At 40.3% G+C, this 16,160-nt stretch overlaps 1 protein-coding gene across 1 annotated transcript in view; it reads right to left on the bottom strand.

Moving 5' to 3' along the window:
• Positions 1-15,421, bottom strand: part of SIM2 (SIM bHLH transcription factor 2) — a 97,492-nt gene extending 82,071 nt beyond the window's left edge. Inside the window, exon 1 of the mRNA XM_030199683.1 lies at positions 14,849-15,421. Coding sequence (XP_030055543.1) covers positions 14,849-15,023 — 175 coding nt within the window. The 5' untranslated portion in view covers positions 15,024-15,421. The remainder of the gene's footprint in view (positions 1-14,848) is intronic.
• Between the last annotated feature and the right edge of the window lie 739 nt (positions 15,422-16,160).

Here is a 16,160-nt window from a genome sequence, read left to right as displayed (position 1 = left end):
CCCGGAACCTGTTCCGGGGCAGAGGGAGCACGGAACGAGCTGAGCAGACAGGTGTGCGGCGTGCACCCAGGGTGGACCGTCCCCACCGCCCCCCCCCCCCGGTACGCCACTGGCTAGAAGGGTGAGTAATACTGTTTTGGTGCTATGGAGGGGGCGAAATCCTGACTGTGATTCGTGTAGTATGGAGAATTTGGTTATATAGTCTGTAAATTGTTTGGTTACCATGCTTTCCATCAGCTTGACTGCCAGCGGGATGGACGCTACTGGTCCGTAGTTGGTGATGTCATCTGTTTTTTTCTTGGTGTCTTTTGGTATTGGAGTGAGTAGAATGTTGCCATTTTCCTTGGGGAAGTGACCTTGTTGTAGCATGTAGTTCAGGTGAGATGTGAGGTCTGCAATGAAGCGTTCTGGGGCGGATTTCAGTAGGTAGCTGTGACAGGTATCGAGTTTGCAGTGAGAGTTGGAGAACTTCTTGATCACTTGGGTAACTGTTTCGGCGGTCAGAGGGGTAAAGCTTGACCAGGTTCGGTTAGCCGGGTATTCACCAGGGGTTGGGTCCAGCTCGTTAAGGAAGTTTTCAATGTCAATATTGACTTGAGGTAGCGTGTTGCTTAGGTTTATGATTTTTTTCGTTAAAATATTTGGCGAGTTTCTCTGCGGGTGGGATGTCTGTGTTCATTGTAGTGACCATGTTGGTATCTAGGAGTTTGTTCACGAGTTGGCATAGTTTTTTCGTATCTTTGTGATCTGTCTCTATTTTGGTTTTATAGTATAATCTTTTGGTCTGTCTTATTGCGTATTTGTATTATCTTTGTGTTTGTTTCCAAGTGTTGTATGTAGTATCATTTTTTGTTCTATACCATGCTCGCTCATGTTTCCTGTATTGTGTTTTAAGTTTTTTTCAGTTCTTCGTTGAACCACGGTATCGCGTTGTGTTTGTGTGAGGTTCTTGTTTGTATGGGTGCTATTTCATCTAATATTATTTTGCAGGGGTTGAAGAGAGGATTTCTTATGATTTTTTTTTTTTATTTATAACCATTTAAATTTTTCAAGTGATAAAACAACTTGCTGGAAATACAGAGAGAAAGTAATATATAGGAATTATTTCAGTCAGGTAATTCTATTCTCTTCCTTAGACCACTAATTAGGGAGAGTGAAACAAGACAAGGAGATCAGTAAACAGAAAAAAAAAGTGGTATTAACCTGATTATCCCCAGATATTACTCATCTAATTCATTATTCCACATTGATCATCTGGTTGGCTTCTTCAAGGCCAATACGGTGTATAGTCAAATCATTTCATTGAAAACATACTTATTGTCCAATATTAGTTAGAAATAATACATCTGATTACATTCTCTCTCTTTAAAAAACCAGAAGTTATTTAACAATACATATACTTAAATCTCTAATTCAAATCCCACTGATTAAAGTAATCCCAGTTTTCACAGGCTTCACTCCTTTTAAAGTAAAAATTGAGGAAATATTTCTGAGGAAAACTTTAGGAGTCATACCCGGAACTCTGGGAAAAACAATAATCTCGATATTAATCATCTATAATAATATTAATTTTATTATTCAAAGTTTCTGGTCTATTATCATTTTCAAAATCATAACCACTTCTTGCTCGTGTAGAATCATTTGTTATATCAATTTTTCACTCTCAAAGGGTTCAGTTAAATTGTTCATGTAACTCTCTAATAAAATTATATCTGAAACAAAATTATTTACTGCCACCATTAGGTCCCGAGGCGCCTTCCAGATGTTATTCAATGTAAACTCCAAGTTGATTTCCAAGGTGTTTAGGAGTGGTTCCACCGATGCGGGTTCTGCTGTAAACGTCCTTCGTTTCAGCATATGCCTCTAACTCACTCCTCCACTCCTTTGGACATGGTGGTTGAATAATTCGGGAGCGATGGAGTTTTTTCCAGGTCCAAGAGTGTCGACGCTCCTTCACCGGCACTAATCAAAGGACTCACCAACCTTTCATGTGGGCAGTTCGTCGCGCAGCAGTCCTGCACTTGCTGCTCAGGGAACAAAACGCTGGCTATCGGCGTCTGACTGCCGGTTGTCCCCTTCTTCTCAGTTAAGGTAACTGCAATTGCAGAGAGGAAATTTACGTAAAGAATACAAAACTTCAGAGGGCAGCTGGGCCATCTTACCACTCTCCCAGATTTCTTCTGATTTTTTGTTTAAAATTTGCCAGTTTTGATTTAGTTCAGAAGTGGAAGGAAGCTCATGCAGACCTCTAAGTGCCTCTAAGGTACTGAGAAACAAATGTGTGCGAGTCTGAGCAAACACGAAAGTGAAAGCATACATTGGTGTCTGTTTGCTCCACTTAAATATAAGCCTTTCAAGTGGAAAAAAAATGTTGAAAAGCTAATTTTTATAGGCACAGAATTTTGTCGACGTGTGCTTCACTTCAGAGTTTGCAGAAGACACAAAGGGCCTTGTTTACTAAGCCATGCTAGAGGCGTGCTACCGTTTTTAGCGTGTGCTAAGCATTAGCACACACTAATCATGTACACGGTTAGCGCACATGCTTATTTTTAGCATGCGCTAAAAATGCTAGCACACCTTAGTAAACAGGGCCCAAAACTCAAGGCTGTTAAAACACATAGGGACTGTGAAAAATTGCAGAAAGACCTTAGGAAGATGGAAGACTGAGCATCCAAATGGCAGATGAAATTTAATGTGGACAAGTGCAAAATGATGCACGTTGGAAAGAATAACCGAATCATAGTTACCCGATGCTAGGGTCCACTTTGGGAGTCAGCACCAAGAAAAAGATCTAGGTGACGTCAGACAATATGCTGAAATCTTCTGCCCAGTGTGTGGCAGCGGCCAAAAAAGCAAACGGGATGCTAGGAATTATTAGGAAAGGGATGGTGAATAAGACCAAAAACACTATAATGCCTTTGTATCACTCCATGGTTCAAAGAAGAGCAACCAAAATAATAAAGGGGAGGGAACGCCTCTCATATGAGGAAAGGCTAAAGAGGTTAGGGCTCTTCAGCTTGGAAAAGAGACGGATGACGGATTGAGGTCTAAAAAATTGTAAGTGGTGTAGAACGAATAGAAGTAAATCAATTTTTTACTTGTTCCAAAAGTACAAAGACTAGGGGACACTCGAAGACGTAATGTGGAAATACTTTTAAAACAAATAGGAGGAAATATTTTTTCACTCAAAGAATAGTTAAGGCACGTATGTGCAGGATGTCAGACTCACAGAAACAGAAGCCTGCGCAGCCTTCTACATGGAATGTTGCTAGTGGAATAGCAACATTCCATATAGAATCTCCAATAGTAGCAACATTCCATATAGAATCTCCAATAGTATCTATTTCATTTTTGTTACATTTGTACCCTGTGCTTTCCCACTCATGGCAAGCTCAATGCGGCTTACAAGGGGCAATGGAGGGTTAAGTGACTTGCCCAGAGTCACAAGGAGCTGCCTGTGCCTGAAGTGGGAATCGACAAGAATACACATCATATAGTTAAAGAAAGTAAACGGATGTATGCTTGATCCTATATATAGTATATCATGAGCTACTAATTGTTGGAGCCTCTACGCCAACTACTCTTCTAGCTGTAATAAATGACTCAAGTTGGGAGGGATCGTAAAAAATAAATTTCTCAGAATGGTAGTTAACTAGACATTTGCAAGGAAATTTAAGAAAGAAAAGATGCTCCCAATTGAATCGTTTCTTGTTTTTTTTTTTTTTTTTAAAGAAATCTTTTCCGACGTGTTTGGGTCTCCCTTGAGACCATCTGGATAAACACTAATTTTTAGTCCCTTAAACAATTTTTCTCGATTTTTATAAAACATTTTTAATATCCAGATTTTATCTGGCGATAAGGCAACCGTCGCTATCAGAATAGCTGGTGTTATTTGTTCAGTTTCTGATGTTTCCAATAAATTCGTTACGTCTAAGGATTGATTTTCTTGTATTAGTCGACTTCTGGGAGGGAGATAGTAAACTTGAGCAAACGGGGGGGGGGGGGGGGGGGGATATTTTCCTCCCCTATGTGAAGAATTTCTTTAAAATATAAATTTTAACATCTCTCTTGGAGCAACAGAAAACAAGCAAGGAAAATTTATAAATCGCAAGTTGTTGCTTCTAGAATAAATCTCGAAAATCTCTGTCTTCCTTCTTAAATTTGTTAAGTCTTTCAGCATATTTTGTTTTGTATTTCTTGAACTGGTTGAACATCTTTTGCTTGCTTTTCGACTTGCAAATTCAACTGTTTAACTTTCTCCTCAACCAGACCAACTTCGTGTTTTATCTTCTGAATCTGGGGGACTAACACTTTCCCCAAATCAGCGCCTTCTTTCAACTGATGACAAATCTGTTTGCACAGCGATCACACTATTGTCTAGAGGCCCCACCACCATTACCCCTTGCACAAGGACCTACAGACCAGTAAGGGATAGAAATAAAGTACTTTAGTTGGTTCCTGGATCAAGTACGCAAGTTCACAATGCATTCTTCCACCATGTATGTAGCACTTGATTGCAAAATCATGTGCATATCTGAAGTCCGGAAATGGCAATCGCCATAACGGCAAATGTAAGCCACATTGAGCCTGCAAATAGGTGGGAAAATGTGGGATACAAATGCTACAAATAATAATAATAATAATAACTGCTCCATGACGCTGTCATTTATAGCATCTAGAAACTTCGCTTTCCTGGCATGTCCTGATGAGACTTTTACCCACTTGATATTGGGGTAATTGAAATCTGCTTTTACTTCTGGATATAAGGCAGACTTAAATATTCTAAGCATCGCATGCAAACTCTTGAGACCAAACATTAATAAACTTTAAAAAAAACAATCTCTTACCATGTACTAATTTATATGTGCATAACAAGAAAGTGCTCAGGTATTTGTTTTGCTCTGTTTGGAAAGCACAGCCCCAACAGAAGGAACATTTTGGAGAGGGGCCTTTAATTAATAAAACCATTGGGACCTGGTTACCTGAATTATGGCAGGAATAAGACAGTAATCAAAAAGTTGTGCCAAAGTCCAAAGAGTGTATTTTATGTAGTTTCTTTATTCAGAAACTTTTATTATTGTTCGGTCCCTACTATTTTTCTCTTGTAGCTGATTAACTATGAATTATTGCTCTCATGCTCTAAAAACAGTATTAAAAGAACTGGGATTATGAGATGCACTGTTTCTCTCTTCCAAAGACAGTTTACCCTGAAAGGGAGAAAATCTTTAACTTAGGGAGTGGCAGCTGTTTCTCCGTCCCAGTTCCAACCACCAGCCCTCCCAACCCCAATAAATGCAACCCCCCCACCCAACACTATTCCACCCCCTGTCCCTATCCATTAACACCCTTAGGTGCGATTACCAAGTAGATGGTCAAATACAAGGCAGATAGTAACAAAGCAGAGGTGAAATAAGAACAGTCACTCTGTAACTGGTATTTATCAGGCTGCAGCTTCATTTATGATGTAATAAAATTCTGTCAACACCTGAGCTAGGATAAAGATTAACCATTACTTTAGCTGAACCAACCCAAGAGTGCTAACTTGCCACCCCGCCATTCCACTGGGGCTTCCTGAATCCAGAAAGGACCTCTTGCTATTCATCCAGGTCACTCTACCGCTCCCCACTACCTCTCCATTCTTGTCTCTCCCTATGCCCCCCCCCCTCAGGTACTCCGTTCTGTGGATAAATCCCTCTTGTCTGTCCCCTTCTCCTCTACTGCTAATTCCAGACTCCGTTCCTTTTATCTCGCTACACCTCACGCCTGGAATAGACTTCCCGAGCCTGTACGTCTAGCCCCGTCTTTGGCCATTTTCAAATCCAGGCTATAAGCCCACCTCTTTAACGCTGCTTTTGACTCCTAACCACTGCTCACTTGCCCTGTACCCTTTTATCCCCACCTCTTGAATTCCCCTTACCTCTTAGTTGTTCTGTCTATTTGTTCTGTCCTATTTAGATTGTGAGCTCTTTGAGCAGGGACTGTCTTTTCATGTATGGTGTACAGCGCTGCGTATGCCTTGTACCGCTATAGAAGTGATAAGTAGTAGTAGTAGTAGTAGTAAGTGACCCCAGCATTATACCACTAATTAAGGAGCAGTCCTTGCTAACACGAAACAACCCAAATTAGCTCAGGTGACCGCCTGCTGCGACAATGTGAATACGTCAACATACAAATCTAATACTCCAACAAGAATCATATCAGTAGTAAATAAAAAAACAGGATGTACAATGTTATAAACCATACCCAAAACAAAATGTAAAAAAGGAGAATGGACAAGGGAGGGAGGGAGGGAATGAATTTGGGCCTCGTGGTGCTGCTTTTATCGCCAGTAGTGGAACGCCGCTTAGCAGATAAGGCATCCATCCAGGGCCCAGGGAATTTGCGCCAGACATGAGTTAAAAAAAAACAATAACCTTTGGGGTATGGTTCCCTGGACAGTTGCCCCCCACCCTCTGCTCAAGCCCTCCCTTTTTCCCCTGCCCAAAATAGGGCCATGTCCGAGGCATGTGCAGTACCGATCCCTGTTAAGTGGTGGACTCAGGACTGGGCCCTTGCCTTTGAATATTCTAAAGGGAAGCCTTGGAATATGGTTCATCTCATAGTTTTTCCCATTTTGCCCCCCCCCCCCCATGAGAAAACCCATGAATGAGAATGGTATGTCAAAATGAGGGAGCTCAATGACCTGCGAGGAGATTATAAATTAAGTATGGGCTGCCCTGACTGATTGCTCTGCATGTCCCTCTGTGCAGACCTTTATTAAATCACTAAAATCCCAGGGACATAGTTCACATCCTCCTGTCCCTTCCCATTTATCCCTCATACATGCTTCATCGGGGCACCTTGCTAACTAGGGCTAAATGTCATCCATCAGCTATGAGATATTAAACATTAAGTAGTGACATGTGAAATAAACCATGAAAATTCAGTGTGCGATAGTCCCCACATTGGGGGTGGGAGGGAGGTGGGGGGGGGGGGTCGACATAGTTTGAATGGATAACTGCTTTTCTAGAACACTGTGAGGAAGACGGATTTCTCACTGTCTCTATGATCCGCAGAGCCGCTTAAGGGAGATGCGTATGCTTTCCGCTGCTTAAGAGACCTCTCCATACAGGTTAAAGAGTAGTGGAAACTGCTAAAATATTCACATCTTGTCTCAGAGGGATTAAATTATGCAATTGATAAAAATAAAGCCCATAAACTGGAAAGTTCAGAAAGATGAAGCACTTCCTAAGGAAATAAAATGAAATAAAACAGATGTTTTAAAAATCCTGCACTAAAATCTGAATTATGGGTAAAGGGGACAGACAACCTTCTTATGGTTTTTGGTTTGGTTTGGGGGGATTGTTTTATTTTTCTACATAAATTGAGGATCATACTCCTATGTTTATGGCATAGGAGGTCAGGACTCTACAGTTATATGGAACTCACTGCCAAAAGCTGTGAAAACAACCTACCACCATCTAAACTTCAGGAAGTCACTAAAAACCAACCTGTTCAAAAAGGCATACCCTACCGACCCAACATAAATGCCTACACTCTTCAACACAGCAAAACCAAAGCTCATAATGGACACCACATAACCTCTCCTCTCTTCGGTCCCCATTGTGCCTGAACCTTAATCGACCACTCCTAATAATAATCACAAACGGAACAATAGGCAGTCGAATCTTTCATATATCAATACACATATAACATTAGACTCCTAAATAGATGTTGATAGCGTCACATATGGATTATACTTAAATTATAGAGGGAAAGCCTCAATCCTAGCGTGTGCTCCTTATGTTGTATAACAACGTTAGGGAGCACCACCTCTATTAAGTAACCCACTTCTATTTTCTTGTTTTAATCAAATTAGATTTCATGGGTACTTAGCTTGCTGCTAGAAAAATTTCTGGGCAGTCTCATAAACGGAATACAGTCATATAAACCCCGTCCACGGCCCAAGTTTCGCCTTCTTCCTCAGGGTCCGTGGGTCAATCGACTGTATTTCAATCGAAGCGAGTTTAGCACCGATTGAAATACAGTCGATTGACCCACGGACCCTGAGGAAGAAGGCGAAACTTGGGCCGAAGTCGGGCCGTGGACGGGGTTTATATGACTGTATTCCGTTTGTGAGACTGCCCAGAAATTTTTCTAGCAGCAAGCTAAGTACCCATGAAATCTAATTTGATTAAAACAAGAAAATAGAAGTGGGTTACTTAATAGAGGTTTTTGAGCCAGTGATGATCGGGCGGTGCTCCCTAACGTTGTTATACAACATAAGGAGCACACGCTAGGATTGAGGCTTTTCCTCTATAATTTAAGTATAATCCATATGTGACGCTATCAACATCTATTTAGGAGTCTAATGTTATATGTGCCTTAATCGACCTCAACATCACCATGTATTTGTTTCTCTACCGGACTTGGCGAAGGCCTTTACGGTACTATGTAAGCCACATTGAGCCTGCAAATAGGTGGGAAAATGTGGGATACAAATGTAACAAATAAATATTATTTTCACAAATGTACAGTAATGTTTTCGTGCAAATAATGTTATGCAACCATTAATCTTTCTGTACCTAATTTTCCAAAGTTTTTTCCTATTTTGCTGCTATGGAAAAATGTGAGGAACAGCTAGAGAACTGGCAACAGGGAGTGACTTCATTGTCTTTATTCTATTAAAACATATTGGAAGTCATCAAGATTTCAACGAGTCAGCAAATTCAGTGATATAATCCTACCGGGCAGGTATGTGAAAAATCGATTCACACTATTCATAAATCAATGCCCTGCAAAAGAAACATAATGGTACACCTTTATGTACATCTCAAAATACAAAAAAGGGAACCGTATTTCTCCACTATGGCCCTGAAGAACACTGCTTCTTTGCAGGCTGTGATACCTTTTATTGAACCGATATAAGAATAATCCGAAGACTTTATAATACCTTGTGAGTTCTAAGGAGAACCCGTGTTCCAGATTCCTCTATCACATCTTTGGATTAGACTTAGTTGATCCGTCAAAAAAGGTATAAGGAAGGACTTGCAAGGAATCCCGCAGTGGGCTGAGAAGGAAAAGTTCCCTCTTTCTTCAGCGTGAAGTAATTTATTAAGCCGATCCGGCCGGGTTTTGTGCATTAAAAGGAAGGGCTTCCAACCGGTGAGGGAAAGCGCGCGTGACAATTAAGTAGAATATTTCCACTTCCTTCAGACAGGTTTGTTTCCAAAAAAGCCACCGATCACCCAGGAATGAAAGCTTTATCAGACACGATTGCTGCATCCTAAGCCTCGGATTTTAGCGGGAGACATGAGTGGACAGAAATTATTTATTTGCATTTTGCTCACACCTTTTCCAATAGTAGTTCAAGGTGAGTTACATTCAGGTATACTTTAAAGGCACCTCGAAATGAGCTCGATAAAGAGAAAATGTTGGTTAATGTCCGGCACTACTGTAGTCCCCTCTCCCCCACCACCTATCAATTCGAATTTTAACCGCTACTATGTAATTATTTGGAAACCAATTATTTTAAGGGAGGCGAGAGATGGAAGAAACTTTACTTGCAACATGCATGAAATAAGCTTTGAAAGGCAAATGTAGAAACAATTTTATAGTTATCATCTAGCCAATCATTTCATAGGTTGTCCTACTCAGTCAAGTGCTTGTAATACTATCATGTATATACAATAAATACAGCCGCTATTCCAATGAATAGGTAAGGTCAAGTTTAGTTTTTGAAACGAGTGCAGGAGCCTCGTGAATAGAGATAAGACCATTTAAAACTGGAATATCTGCAGAATAGACCATATTACTGATAGAAATTCATTCTTCCCACTTTCTAAGTACTTCATGTAGAATGTGACCTGCACAGCCTGAAATGACAATTAATTTGTAACTAGCAGCAAAGATTTACTTCCACTGCTGCATAAATATATTGAAAATAACGTGATGACAAAGCAACCCACGAACAAAAAGTTAAACTTGTGCGATTATAAGTGAGAAGCGTAGTGTCTACCCACACGGATTTCTTGTTCTAAGCGGAATTAGGCTGTTCTTCCATGATTCTTAACAATCAAAGTTATAATTCTCTTTTGCAAACTTCGGGGGGGACTTTCCCCAGCATAGAAACTCCCCCCCTCCCAGACAAGGAATTCGTTTTTCTGTGAAACTAGAGTGGGTTTGTGATAGGTTTTGCTTAAATTTAAGTACTCCCGGACTTTTACAGTTAGACATTTTTACTCGACCTCCATTTCTGTACATTTAACTGTTTAAAATCGTGTTGTCTAAAGTATCCTCAGAAGATTTAATTAAAAAAAAAAAAATCAAAATTACAGCCAGTGCCAGTAAGTAGAGAAATGTTTAAAACACAGATTCCGTGGTTGTTCCCTAGCCAACTACAAACCCCCTCACCAGACCAGGTAGTACTTCTGCGTTGAAATACACTGGAAGGAAATTTGGGTGCTGGAACAAAAGAATTCATTACCCTATGGATTTTAGGTCGATTAACAATCTAAGGGGAAATTCCGCGGCCTGTAAATCAGTGCGCATAATCCCAAACATGTGTTTTACTCTATGGTTTTTAAAAACCGATTCCAGGGCCTGTAAATAGAAGAGATCTCTTAGTGGACATAACCCCCCTCCCCACCCCCCCCCAAACATGTGTTTCACTCTATATTCTTTGGAAACCAATGCATATTACAATAATTTTTTTTTTTAACTTTTAGTTGTAACTAACCGATTCTGATACTGTCGTGGTATATACAGCTACACAGGCAAACAAAATATGTCTGGTAGAATTGAAAGTCAGATTGGTAGAGCTGGCCAGGCAAGAAGGGTTTATGTATGTGCTTATACCTAGCCCGTAAGATTCGTTTGCATTAAAAAAAAAAAAAAAAGGAGGGAACCGGCATTTGCATGAGGAACAGTTGATGTGAAAACAGGAGCGGTTACTACTATTTAACATTTCTAGAGCGCTACAAAGTGTACTCAGCGCTGTACAAACACAGAAGAAAGTCAGTCCCTGCTCAAAGAGCTTACAATCTAAATAGGCAAAAAGCAAAGCATTTAATATTTAAGCAGTCAAGCACAAGAGAACAGTCACAGAACGACTGAAGATGTTGAAGGGTGGTCAGCGTGATTAGGTGTTACCCTTCACCGAGTACCTGTGGAGGATTTGAAGATATTAAACCACACGTTGTAAAGGTGGATTGCATTAGAGATTTCTACAAAATGAACTGAAGACGGACTTGGCCTGATTAAAGTTCAGTCTGTACAACAATATCCGGGTGGAATGCCGGGATGGGAGATCTAATTGGACTTTAATAGCGATTTGAAAATCAACAGCGATCCAAAACCTGTTGGTGATTGTATATTGGTTAAATAAGAACGTTGTATGTATTTTTAAGTAAAAGGGGATTGGAGGATTGTAGTCAGGTACTATTGTGTGAATGGTGGATGGATGATTGTAGTATGTGTTTTAGGTAGTGCTAATGAATATGGCACATTTTTCTAATAAAGATATTTTGTATACATTAAAATATACTGGAGTTGATGTGGAATCAATGTATATTGAGTGACTCTAGTGGTTCTAACGTGTCCCTATTTAAAAGTATTGTTAACAAAAAAAAAAACCCCCAACAACAAAAACACCCTATCCATTTATTAGTAGACCATATAGGCCTTATAAGAAAAAGCCTGACCAAATCAGGCCCATGGTTGGACATGCACTCTAAAATGATAGCATCGGATGCGTTGCCTTTTCTTATCTATGACACGTTCATTGTGGTTCCAAACCAAAAGTCAGACGTACAATATTATTTTAACCTGGCTGCCATGTACATTTGGTAGAAAGGAAAGAATAATAAAAGTGAGCTATAAAAGTAAAGGATTAAATTGGCATGACGTGAAAGTCTCGTTTTCTAAATCTGCAGACGTGGAAATTATCATTGTTTATCCTTTTTTTTTCTCTCTAATTTTGTGCACGCAACATTCCAAAATGAAACACCAAGGTTTTTTTTTTCCCTGCTAGAAAGTGAATAATACATTTGGCATTTAAGATCAAAGTGTAAACTAATCAGGCAAAATATTCTGTTTTTGAAGTCAACAGAAAGAAGAGGCAACCCCTGGTGTCAGAGTACTGAAATGTATGTGAAGAATTATTTGACAGTGCCCCAAACAGTGTCCCTCCCTCCCTCCCCTCTCAGATAAGTTAAGGCGTCCGTGTTTCGCACCCTGAAGCCCGGTTTTGTCGCGGTTGAATAATTCTCGCTTTCTCTTAATCTAATATTCTGATCTTGCTAGAATGCTACATAGCTTGATCGAGTTTCGCTGGATCAGGCGGTAATTTTATCCGGCACTGCAGGCCAAGTCGTAGAGTTTTGTTTATTGCAGCAGAGCGAAAGTGGAGAGGGGAAGTTGTAATGACTCTTGGAAGTTAAACTTTCACTTTGGGCCATTGATAGGAAGCGAGGGAGCGTTTCATAGCCCCCTTTCCCAGGACCTCTCCCCCATAAGCAAAGGAATGCATAAATCTTTTACTGGGAAGTTCCATGACAAAATTGTCTTGTTAAAGTAAATGTTCACAATTAAGGAAAGTTAAGCCTCACTCGTACTAGAACATTTGAACTGGTTTATTTATTTTGCTGTAACCATTATTGTCTTAACAAAATTTTCCTTTGACAAATGAGGAGCTTTAAAAAAACGTCTTCCATTGAAAGTTTTGGGCTCAACAGTACTAAAACGTCACATTCTGAAATTGTGGCATGGGTAGGCAGATGACCAATTCCTCTCTCTCTCCCCCCCCCCCCCCCCCATTTTACAAAGCCGCGCGGCTTTGTAAAGGGGGGGGGATAGAGAGTAGATTTGAGGGTATTTTGTTGCTGGAAGAACATTAGCCACGATTTAATTTAAATGTCTTTTTGTCATTTTGTCTATCAAAATTAGTGGTAAGTCAAACCTAATCTACAAACTTTGGTTGTCTTCTGTAAAACTGCTGGACGCGCAGAGGGCTAAAGATTCTCATTTTTATGTGGTGTAATACAGTAGAATGAAGATTTCTGTATTCACATTTAATACAAAGAAGATAGGTTGATTGTTTTATAAAAACAAGATCAAATATCGTTTTATTTCTTCTTTAAGGAAAACAAAGATCTGTCTTTGTATTATGCTGTAGTGCATTCCGTAGCAAACGCAGCTCCATTTTCTTAAAATTAATTATCTCCAAAATTTACTATGTAAAAATATTTAACCTTATCCATGCTCAGTTCCATTTAATTGAATTCTACATTTCACTAGACCAAAAATTCTTAATCTTAACAGTGCATCTTTCTCTTGGAAAGTTTAAAACATCTTCTGTTTTGTTTTGCAGTGAAACATTTTCCAATTGTACTCACCCAAATAGCGCGCATAAAAATATTTTAAAATAATGTCGTTCCAACGGAATACCTGCAGATGTGGTTAACTGATGGTGTATGTTTCTAATCATAAATATCTTCTAACGATACTAATTAAGGTTGAAGTGTTTTAAGTTAATTGGAAAATTAATTTCATTTAACTTCCTGCACCTTGAACTGAGCCTTAAAATAATGGGCAGGTGGTTAGCCACATGCTAGGCAGACGGAATACAATTTTCAGCAGTCCGAGTACAATTTCTTATCATAGGGTGAAACGTCAGTCCCTATAATAGAAGCTATTAATCAAAAGTTCACTGAACAGCAGATGGTTTTGACCAAACCAAGTAGAAAAAAAGAAGTCAAACCTTTCTGCCAAATGAGAACCATCAGTGCGGGCCCTGAGCTTTTCTCCCTTGCATTTAGATTTAGTTTCAGGTTGATATTCTGTGTGATTTTTGTGGACCTTTCTCGTATTGTACTTCACTTTGAAAAAGTGAGCTAATCAAATGTAATAAACCTTAATATATTATTTCAGACCGAGATTAAAGTTTTGTGCGCTCTGCCTAAAAAAGGTCTGCGAAAAAATCTGATTTTGGAAAAGGTTATAAACTAAAGCAAAACGAGGGCTTGTTGCCTTTTTTTAATGTAATTATCAGAGACAAACATTTATTCATCAAAAGCCAGTTTCATTGTGAGATAAATTACTATTTGGAAGATAATATAAGCAATAAGAATGGAAGTAAGATCATGGTTTCAAGTGGAATTGGAGATCGGAGAAAATTATCAGTAAGAATGTAATTTGTATTAACTACAAATTTCGTCCCTATCTTCCAAACAGCTTGGAATCACATATTGATTGAAAAGAGTAATGTTTTTATACCGGTAGCTATTTTAGATTGGTTTAAAGTATTCTTTCCGTTTAGATTTTATTTCTGGTCACAGTTTTAGACTTACTTTCGTTACTTTGTTGCAATTTCTAACAGCGTCACCCTGTCACTTCCTATGTATTTCACAGTCATAATTGGGACTCCTAGCCTAAATGCCAAATACGCATCTGTTGTGATGGAAAATACTTCACTCGTGTCTGTAAAGCGATCCTCGTTTTGAAGGGAAACGTTAATCCTACAAACGATTCGTGGCCTCGCACAGCCAGAGCAAAACATTAAAAGCAGATCACCCACCACCGGGGTCTGTAAAGACATTGCTCACGCCTGCCTTTTAAATCTCGGGGTGGGGAAGGGGGCTGTTAGTAGCTTAAGCTTAAATAATTCCTGCAAGGCAGATCGCTTTCAAACTGGAACTTTTCATTTCGTTAAAACTCATTCCTTGGCCCCATAAGAATCCGTGCGCGCGTGAAACCAAAGTTCCCGGAGGCACCGGGAAACTTCCGCTTTCCCTCGGAAAACAGCAGCACCTCCTCAGTTATTTCACACCTACACTGCACAACCAAATGCAATGTTCTCTCTCTGTCTCACCTTCTGGGAAGACCGCTCTCATTTTCAGGTAGCTGGTGGTCAGCCTGATGATCGAGGCTTTGTCCAGCTGCGAGGTGATGGCCGAAGGCAGAGGCAGCAACTTGGCCAACTCATAGAATTCTCCATTTTCTTTTTCCCTCCTGGTTTTGGCTGCATTTTTGGACTTGTCCTTCATTGCGACTGCTGCAGGGTGGCGATGGCACTGGCATAATAGACCCAGTCCATTCGGGTGTCCGGAACCATGGGCAGGCGACTGATAGGGCGACAGGTACGGTAACACTCAAATTTGGAAGGCTGTAGCCCAGGCTAGCGCTGTGTGCAAGCCAGTAGCCCTGCAGAAAAGTCCCCGTTAGGTGTAAGAGAGCATCGGGCGTTATTTAGAAAGATTTCTTTCCTACCCACTCATTCGGTGACTGCTGCTCTCTCCCGGGTCACATTCTTATTTTTATACACCCCCATTGATGGTGGTTTCTGATCATCTTCAAGGATGCCAAAAATTTTTTTTTGTTCCTTCCCCCTCTCCAGGGAGTTCCCTGAATGACTGGTTCAAGAAGCCTGGCCTGGCACGGGGCTGGGTAGCCGTAAACTGGAGACCGCTTTGTATTTCATTGTCTGCAGCTGAAAGAGAGATCCCAGAGTGCACAGGAGGAAAAAAAAAAGTCTCTGAATGAAGTCTAAGCACTCCGCGCGCAGAAAGTGGACCACTGGCTTCAAAAGCAGCAGCTTCCTTTTTTTAAGTTCTGGCGTTTCTTTCAGATCTTCAGACTTTTCAATGACCACTAGTTCTCAGCTTACTCCAACTGCAAAATGATCTGTTTTCAGGATGATACGGTCCTCTGGCACTTTTCTTCCGCGAGGAAAAGGGGTTTTTGTTTTGTTTTTTAAAGATGACCTTACTGATTTCCGGTACTGTGGCAAATTTTAGTGAGTTCCACTTCCAAGGCTGGTGGTTTCAGGGACCCGCTGCCCGAGAACGGCAAAATCTCAGCTTCGAACTTTTAGATCCAAGTGCAAATTGTACCACTTTCTCTTTTTTTTTTATGTGTGTCACAGGTGAAATGATATGGTACAGAAACTGTAGGGTTACAGGTACTTAAGACTGACCCAGTCAGAAGGGAGTAATAACCCCTTCGCTGCCATCTGATTTACCGTCCAAAGTCCAGCGGTATCCACGGCTGATCGCATCGAAGACCGAAAAAAAAAAATGTATCCTCTTCCCCAGTCTCAGAAATTCCACCCCGAGAAGTCCCGGGGCTTTTTTTTTTTTCCAGGGATAGACAGAAGCTCTGAAGTGGCCCCTTCAGTTAATTCT

Source organism: Microcaecilia unicolor, chromosome 4, assembly GCF_901765095.1.
Source record: "Microcaecilia unicolor chromosome 4, aMicUni1.1, whole genome shotgun sequence".
NCBI lineage: Eukaryota > Metazoa > Chordata > Amphibia > Gymnophiona > Siphonopidae > Microcaecilia > Microcaecilia unicolor.
The sequence above is the reverse complement of the archived record's forward strand: the minus strand, read 5'-3'. Positions and strand labels throughout refer to the sequence as shown.